We start from the raw sequence: 9,694 nt of genomic DNA on the forward strand, positions 1-9,694 counted from the left end.
CGTCGTATCGTTACAAAATCTTGTATGATTTGTTCAACTCTCAGGTTGTAGCTTCATATTTAAATTTACAAGAGCGACATCTCAAGTCAATTTCCTAATAGGCAAATATTGGAGTTGAGCAGGTTGAGAGTTTTTTCTACGCAAAAAAACTGCTAAAATCATATCATTTTAGGTTTCGAAACGCAACGCATATGGTTCGAGTAAGAGAGACAAACTTATGCAACGACTGTAGAGCGTCATCTCTTTCTCACCACAGACAAATTTAAGCCCGTCACAGACTTAGCTATAATAAATATTAATATACCGCACTATAATATATATTATACCAAGCTACCACACACTGAGAAATATATATTTTGCCTTCATTAATTGATGGTAGTCCTAGTGTTCGCACGTATTTTGTAATTAAGGGTGTTCTTATTTCAAAATACTAACAGTAATTATGAATTCAACAAGTACATTGTTAATGGACTTAATAGACAGTTCTTCAGAAGACGATTCCGCAGCTGCTTTCGATATGTTAGTTGCCCGGTCAGGCACATAAACTAGAACCAAATGGATCGAATCACATATAAGAAATATACAAACTCGCGGCGAATTTAATTTGTATCGCGAGTTATCCTCAAAAAAATTTGCCCAATATTTTAGAAGTTCAAGATCGTCATTTCTTGAGCTACATGAATTGATAAAAAATGATATAAAAAAGAAAAATACGATTTTGCGCAAAAGTATTAGTTCTGAAGAACCTCTGGCTGTGTGTTTAAGGTAAGAATAAAATTAATACAACACAGTAGGTATAACTCTTTTATTTTCTAGTCAAAACTAATTTTACTTTTAAAGTTAAGAAAACAAAATCATTTTAATAATTGAAATCCTGGAGGTAATTACGAATATTAAGAGATTGTTCTGCCGAATCTTTATTTTGACTTTTCATTGCGTCAGGGATATTGTACACTTCAGGTGTTGGTGAGGTGTGAGATGACTGTGCAGAATCTGGTCGCAAAGAAGGTTGTTGAATAGGATAATCAGTTTCTGATGTGAGTGTATTCAGAGATTGTTCTGCCGAATATGTATTATGACTTTGCATTGCGTCAGGGATATTGTACACTTCAGGTGTTGGTGAGGTGTAAGATGATTGTGCGGTAACTGGTCGTAGAGTAGGTAGATTCCTGTTTTGTAGTTTGAAAGGAGTACCACCGGTGAAATTATAAACTGAACAACCTGGAGAATTGTCTGAGTAGTTTGATCTCATTTAATGTTGCTCTTTGGCTTCCATTACAATGTTAAATATTTGGCACTGTATTCTCATTTGTAAATATTTCGGGAATTGGCATGTGGTATCGCACATACTCAAGAAAAGCTTTTCCATAGCACTAGTTTCATTTTTTGACTGGTTAGAAGCATTCTCCATTAACTGTCTTCTTATGTGGTCTCTCTCGGCAGTTCTTTTCTCCCTTCTTTTCTGTTCATCTTCGAGCATAGAATGGATCGTTTTGTTTTTTTTTAATTCTAAATTCCTTCAAAGAATCCATGGATTCATCGCCTGTTAAGCTATCATCGTTCAGGGTATCTGTCGTGTTTCTGGAACTAGTTCCTACGTTTGTATGTTGATGTCTATTTTTCATGTGTGGAATTAAAAACTCCATCAAATGTTCGTATTTCCATTTTGGTTTACAATCCGCTGCTTGTCCCGTAGTTTTTTTTAGCATTTAACGCTTGATGGTGCCCGTCTCTTAGTTTCTTCCATAATTTTTTTATTTCTGCCACTGAAACAAACAAAATAATTGATAATAAAAATTTGAAATTTCAGGTATCTTTCAACTGGGGATTTCAACATTTAGAACCATATGCTTCAGTTATAGAATTGAAGAATCTACTGTGTCCAATATAGTGGAAGAAGTGTGTGATTCTTTGTGAAAGCATCTTCAGCCTAAAGTTCTCGCAGAACCTACAAAAGAAGAATGGAAGGATATTGCTTCAGTTTTTAAAGAAATGTGCCAGTATGACCACTTCTGCGGTGCTATATATGGCAAACACGTTATTATTAGAGTGCCATCTAATTCAGGGTCTGATTTTTATAATTACAAAAACACATTTTCTATTGTGTTGCTAGCGGTAGCTGACGCAACCCGTAAGTTCAGGATAATAGATGTTGGCTCAAAAGGACGATTTAGTGATGGTGGAATATTTGCAGACAGTGTCTTGGGAAGGAAAATGTTAACTAATGAATTACAGTTTCCTGATGAAGAACCCTTAACTTCGGGCGGTATAAATTTGTCATACGTTTTTGTGGGCGATGAAGCCTTTGCGCTGATGACAAATTTAATGAGAGCATATCCAAAGGGTCACTTAACTAAAATTCGTAAAATTTATAATTATAGATTCAGTAGAGCACGCAGAGTCGTGGAAAATGCATTTGGTATATTATCTACTCGTTGGAGAGTCTTTAAGAGACCATTTGAATGCAAAATTGATCTTGTAGACAAAATAGCCAAGGCCACTTGTGTTTTACACACCTATTGTATAGAAAATACCATTGGTTATTTCAACATTCAAAATCATCGCAGTGTCCGAATTGACAGCGAGCATCAGTTGCTCAGCTTACCTGACAATTTAAATAACGTTACACGCCCAATGTCAGATACGCAAAATGCCAGTTTTGCAAACGACTGTTTCTTTATTCGAGAATAATTTTGTAATTATTTTAATACAGTGAGAGCAGTCCCATGGCAGTCAACACGAATTACGGAGAGGCTTAATCAAATCAGGCGTAATTAGAACGTAATATGTAAGAAAAAATTGTTTTACTTTACTTACCACTTGGAAAATCACACTCATTAAATACTTCTTCCCACGCTGCTTCTTTTAATTCGCTGTCCTTATACTCTTTCAAATCAAGTTGCCATAAACAGGGATGTTTTCGTACACTTTCAATCAAATGCTCCATTATAATTAAAAAGACGTGCTCGTTCTTTGGTGAATGAAAAGAAACTGCAGGCGGAGGAGGGGCAGCGTGGCGCGCGGGCGCGCGAGCGCGGGGATCGGAACACGCTGTACATTCAAAATATGTCGGAATATGTCTTGCTATACTATAATATATAGTAATATGCAATAATGTATATTACGGTACCGCTTGGTGACGTCACAGAAATATATATTATAGCTGAGTGCGGTCACGCGAAAATTAGTATAGAAAATATATAGTAATATCCCTAGCTATAAAAATATTAATATATATTAAAGCTAAGTCTGTGACGGGCTTTATTTCGTTCATTCTTCTTAAGGGATCCAAACGCCATTCAGTAAAAGGCACTTCATGGTACGAATTTTAGCGATGCAGTTTTGGTACCTAAATCGAACTGCATCGGAATCGCATCGCTTATTAAAAGTTGATGGTAGGCCTTCTGACCCGAATAACTATCGTCCTGTTTTGGTGTTGGCGACCTTAGTAAATTTTTGAAAAAAATATTTTAAGCCAAATGCTTACTGACTCAAACACTTATAAGTTACTTAATATAAAATAATTTGGCTTTACTAGGGGACGCTCAACTACCGATGCAGGTGTTGAACTCATCAGGAATATTTTTGAGGCCTGGGAGGAATCACATAATGGTATCTTCTGTAACAGTTATTCATATTATAGACGGGGCTGCGAGGGCATAACAATAATAGGAGTGAAAATGTGTTCTTTATTTTTATGTTATGCCTGGTAACATTATTTATTGAATTCGTAACATCAACTGAAATACTAGCATCCATCCATGTTCATGAAATAAATAAAAAATAAAACAAAATTTGTTTTATTCTTAATACTTATTGTAAATACCTACGTATTTAATACGTAATACAGGCCCCCAGTAGCCAAGCCATAACCAAAAAAAAAAAATATTTTAATCAGTATTCAGCTGTAAAATTTGACGTTTGTAAACTTGTAAAGTGTTTTCACATTTTTTCGTTGTTATCAGCTGATAAGGATTATGATTAAGCATTAACAGAAACTGTCTGAAGTACTTTACTACTATTATTCATAGATACAAACTTTTATGAAATAAATAGTTATTGAAGACAAAAACATGTATTCATGTCTCTATTGTAATAAAGAGTTTAAATACGAAAGTGAGAAAGGGAGGCACGAACAAAGCCACATTCCTCAATTTGAATGTATAGAATGTAAAAAAAAGTTTAGTTTTTTGTAAGTTTAACATGGTGGTATATCATTTATTTCGTTTAAAAACCACGTTTGAAACCATATTGATTTTTATCACTCAAATATAGGTCAGCACTAAGACGCCACCAAAAACAACATCAAAGAACTGGCAGTGTAAAATGCCCTCAGTGTGGGCGCAATTTCCGTGATGAGACATTGTTGAAACGGCACATTCAGTATGCACATAAAGGTAATAACAGCTCATTAGTCTTTACTTATAGTATGTGAACTTATTTATTTATAATATTCAAGGCATATAACAAGATCTTAAAATTGTCAGGTCCATATAATAAATAAATGTCAAATTCCACATTTGCATGACACGCCAGAAGTTAGGATATCATCCCCGCCATCTGGATGTGTGGCGGTCTTCCAGAGTTGTGGAATGACTTCAGAGTTCCTTGTGTGATGTATCCGGTATGATACGACATGGGTACCTTCAAAAAGCGCGTACACCTTTTTAAAGGCCGGCAACGCTCCTAGGATTTTTCTGGTGTTGCAAGAGAATGGGAGCGACTTACTTAACACAAGGTACGCTTGTTTGTCCTCCTTTTCCATAAAAAAAATATGGTGAGAAATTAAAAGAGCTTTCTATCTCTTAGTTTGACATCATCAAACAAAAAAAATAGAAAGCAAGCTAAAAAAAAAGAGACAAACATTGAATTATTATTCTATTTAATGCGTTAATAATATATGCACAAATAATGTGTAAATTGTTGGAATTGCCAAGACTGTAACTCATACAAAATGCTTAAAAACAAATGATTACCTTACATCTTAATCATAAATCATATTAGGCTAAGCGCGCACTACGATAAAAAATTGTTACGAAAAAATATCGTTAGTCTGTAAACAACAGAAATACAATTGTCTTAAATCCACGTACATAAATCGCGAAAATAAATCGTTTGCGATTCAAAATTGTAGATGCCAAAAACTTTCCTAATTAATTTATATTATTTATTTTCTACCTTATGTTTGCGATTTTATATCGCATTTTAAAAATCGCAACGAATAGATTTCGTAGTTGTAGGGGAGCTCAAGCCAGGATTTTGGGATTTACTAAAGTGCGGCAGATTAATATACGGGGGGATAGCGTGTACCCGGTTAAATATCTCCACCAAATATGAGCTCCATATATAAGGCTGCCCGTGATGGATAACGGATCAGATTAGTAAAAAAAATTGATCATCAGAAATTCTCGAGCGCATCAGATTAAGGTTTAGAGTTAATAGCATGCTAAAAAGTGCTACTATTCCACTAATTTGACAATTTGAGAGTGACATAAAGTAAGGGGAGGGCAGCAAAGTTGTTAAAAAACATGTCATAATAAGGTATATGTATATTATAATACATTTGATTCTTCTTATATATAAGCTTTGCAACCCAATAGGTCTCTATGACGCTCGAGTAAATTCCCATTGAGCATTGTGGGTTACTACTAGCCTACTATAGGTAATAATATATGTATGTATAGGTAATAAGTTTGTACTTAGCCTAAATAATATAAAATCATTGTTGGCCAATGTTTTATATTATATTATCTGGCTCATTCGTGATGTGATGTGATGTATAAAATAAAGCAATAAATAAAATAACACTAATCTTTAACTTTATATTGTCTATTTAATTAGATTACTTTCATCAGATGTTGCTTCAAGGACTGCTCTAGGTTTCATTGCCTATTTATTTGTATTTCATTGTGTGGTAATATGTACATTACTGTTCCAGACACATATATATGTGCAAAATGTTATGCAAAGTTTAACAGCCAGCAAGCATTGTTGTCACATTCAAAAACACACAAGCCGAAGTTGGAAAGAAGATACCGGTGTGGACACAATGGATGTGAGAAAACATTTAACTTTGCTCATCATCTGAGACATCACGAGTTGACTCACACTGATAACAAACCATATTACTGCAAAGAATGTGGAAAGGGTAGGTGGACTTGACATTATACAGATATTTATATATTATACAGAGCCCGCAAAGATCTTGTTCACACTGATTTCGTCATTGAATGAATTTTGGTCACTGTTGGTGACTATTTTGAGCAGAAAGTTTTTAAATAACGACTAAAAGTCCTGAGTTAGAAATATCTTTAAATACTGGCCTAAGTTAGATATATCTTTACAAACATACTGATTTCTAATATTTGATGTAGAGTTAAGAGACGGTACTTTTTGAATAGAGGTCTACACGATTCCAACCAACCGATTTCTTTATTTGTCTCTACTTTCACTCAATAACGCATATTGCGCCCAAAGACCTTCTCACTGATAAGGGGTGATTTTATGACCTCCTCCTCCGTCCTAGTCATAGGTGGTCACATTTTTGAGACCTAGTGTGATGTCACATATTATGCAATTGAACACTTAGATTATGATTAAACAGCAGTGTTTCGAAATTGTTTTTAAAATGGCACTGTGGAGGAACGTGGAGATGATGTCCTAATGTGTGGCGTGTCGTGCGAAGGTGGAATTCAGTGGCAGGAATCAGGTAAAACAGCTCTTCGGAACACTCCCCGTGATAAATGCGATACACACAATGAAACGAAGTCTCTTAGCAACGCCATGTGATCCAGCCGTTCACAGAGCACTGGGTCCTCGACAGTAAAAAATATTATATTTTGAAAAAAAGTGACGTCAAAAAATTTTGGTCCCCTCCTCGTCCCTTGTCATACATTGTCACACTTCGTCCATCTCCTCCCTCGTTTGACGTAGTTTATGGGTGGCCGCTAATGAATGTGTATGCTGTTTCTAGGTTATATACAATTGAATCACTATAAAACGCATCTGTTGGCTCACCAACCATCAGCCCTCGAGTGTTCACAATGTATGAAGAAGTTCTCCAACAAGTATGCTTTGAAGAGACATCATAAACTACACAGTGAGTTTAATATTTTATTTTTATACTAAATTTTTACCAGTGGGAGGCTGCTTTGCACAGGATGTCGGTTAGATTATGGGTACCACTACGGCGCCTATTTCTGCCGTGAAGCAGTAATGTGTAAGCATTACTGTATTTCGGTCAGAAGGGCGCCTTAGTTAGTGAAATTACTGGGTAAATGAGACTTAACATCTTCCGTCTCAATGTGACGAGCGCATTTGTAGTGCCGCTCAGAATTTTTTAGGTTTTTCAAGAATCCTGAGCGGCACTGCATTGTAATGGGCAGGGTGTATCAATTACCATCCAAACTGCGTCTCCAGCTGCGTCCTGCTCGTCTCGTGCCTTATTTTCGTAAAAAATATAAAGGAAATGGTTGTAGAGCGTTATTACGGCCCTACCCTCTATGGGTACTCCTTGGAACATACTAGCGTATGGACGACCGGACAGCTCGATAATGGATGACCAGGTTTGATTTGTAAATGTGTGCGATAGCTAATTTAATATTCAAAATAATTGGAGGGAATTCGAAATGTGGCTGACTGTTTACAACTTGTCAATTGAAATCGGTTACAGTAGCAATGGATTCGGTTACCTTTTCTATATTGCTGTATCTACGTTTTAGAAGATCATGTCTCTCTATACGCTCGTTTATTGTTCGTTTATGGTCGTGTCCAAGGCTTAGAACTGATTTTAAATTTAACGGTTAAAATTTGTTTGTATGTATTCATTCAATAGGAACGTGAAAATTTTCATAAACAAAATAATTTAGGTAAGTATCACTAAAATTGAAACGTTGCTCTGTCCAATGACTCAGCGATGTAAAGCCGTTCTAAACCGGTTTATTTGACAATAACTTTACAGTGAACTTAACTAAGAACCGTTAATGTTGGTAAAGTTAGTACAAAACCGAATTTTAAATTCTCTGTGCACTTAATCGTTAACCGGTTAAAATTTTACCTCACAAATTCTTACACTCGTATCAAAGAGGATGTTAATACTACGTAATAAGAGACGGGGCTGCCTAAGTAAATATTGAAAGTTAGTTCAGTATAAAACGTGCAGTGAGATTTTACATAAGTTTGAAATGGTAATTACAATATGGTGACAAAGTATAATCCTGCTAAGTTTGAAAGCGACCAGTTGCTTAAAACGTAGTGAATTTCTCGTGTAATCTTTTACACGGGGCATCCTCAGATGTTGACCGCGGAGGTCCGGAACGAGAGTCTGCATGTAGACTAACTAAACTTAGCGGAAATAAAACTAAAGATAACTCTGTACTGAAAGACTGATTAAAAATAACGACGTATGAAAGGGATGTGTAGTAAAAATATGTTTATTACAAGTTAGTATGCCAAATTATATATAATGTACCTATAATTATTATTATTACAGAAAACAAATGTAAAATGGAGGTGTCAAGTCAGGAACTGTATTTAGGTAAATATCTTGATAGAAATGTACTTGCACTAGAGACTAATAATTTAAGTTGCTTATTATCTCATGCCACGAACAATTCCAAGAGATTGATTATTGATTCAATTTTTTTTCAGACAACAATTTGAAGTCACAACCAAGCCTTTCCCATGTAAGAATGGAAGAAAATAAATTAGACATATTAGTAGAGCAAAATATAATTAAAGAAAATAATAATATTCAAAATAACACCGATTCCATTAAGATAAGCAAAGAAGATAATAATAATGATCTTAGAAATAAGGAAAGACCTGAAGAGAGTAAATGTCACACATGCAAGTGTAAAAGTGGAAAATTTATTGAGAATAGTATGCCTCAGTTAGAATATAAAGATGATGGCACAATTAAAATAAAAGAATTCGTTGATGTTGATATTGACATCGATGTTGTAACAGTTCCTCAAAAATCAGGCGAGGAGCTTCAAAGTATTTTTCCATATAACAGTTGCAGAGATGTTTTGGGTAAATGTATAGTTTCTGGAAATGGCACAATAAGTGAAGAGTGCATATGTGCGAAAATGGCTTTAGATGATGAACTAATGATCTCTCAAGAAGTAGACGAAATAACACCTTGCCCCACAACAGCATTTACTTGACCAATAAAGTTTGGGTACCAAAATATTGTTTTATTGATTAGTTTAAGAATTGGATGGGAATTGGATTATTAACGAATAGCAAAGGAATGACGCTATTAACTTCTCTACTAAACAAATCGGTTTCTAAAAGTTTTTTGACAGATCGCTTAGTACCTACATATTTATCAAATAACAATATTCTCATAAATTAGTAGAACTTTCTTGAGACATTATTAACTTTATTTGTCTCATTCGGCTGACGATTCATCGGTGTTGGTACCAACTAGTTTCGGAAAACTCTGAGATCCTTCATCAAGGTGAGTGGAGTGAGCTAGCGGTGACGTTCTTCCTAACACCATGAATTTACGCTTGTAAGACTAGGCTTCAAAGGGTGGCGGTGTGCCGAAGATGATGCCGGCTTCACACCGGATGTTCCGGCGGTGAATTCGCGCACGGTAGGACTGAAGGTATGTCAGTCAAGTATCGTCAGTATCGAAGTTTACGGGTGCACAAAATATAGGTACTCATATGTCCACTAATATATAATA

General features: G+C 35.3%; 1 protein-coding gene across 2 annotated transcripts; it reads left to right on the forward strand.

The window, feature by feature from the left end:
• The first annotated feature begins 3,949 nt into the window (after positions 1–3,949).
• LOC126965860 (zinc finger protein 90-like) lies at positions 3,950–9,190 on the forward strand. 2 transcript variants are annotated; one of them, XM_050809626.1, is made up of 6 exons: positions 3,950–4,192; positions 4,276–4,397; positions 5,939–6,148; positions 6,974–7,099; positions 8,492–8,536; positions 8,650–9,190. In XM_050809626.1, the coding sequence occupies exons 1-6, from the start codon at positions 4,074–4,076 to the stop codon at positions 9,165–9,167; spliced, it is 1,140 nt and encodes a 379-aa protein (XP_050665583.1). In that variant the 5' UTR covers positions 3,950–4,073; the 3' UTR covers positions 9,168–9,190. The 2 variants fall into 2 exon arrangements, with proteins under 2 accessions (XP_050665583.1, XP_050665584.1); XM_050809627.1 differs by lacking the exon at positions 8,492–8,536.
• Positions 9,191–9,694: the final 504 nt, after the last annotated feature.

The sequence above is a fragment of the Leptidea sinapis genome, chromosome 9 (assembly GCF_905404315.1).
Source record: "Leptidea sinapis chromosome 9, ilLepSina1.1, whole genome shotgun sequence".
Classification (NCBI taxonomy): domain Eukaryota; kingdom Metazoa; phylum Arthropoda; class Insecta; order Lepidoptera; family Pieridae; genus Leptidea; species Leptidea sinapis.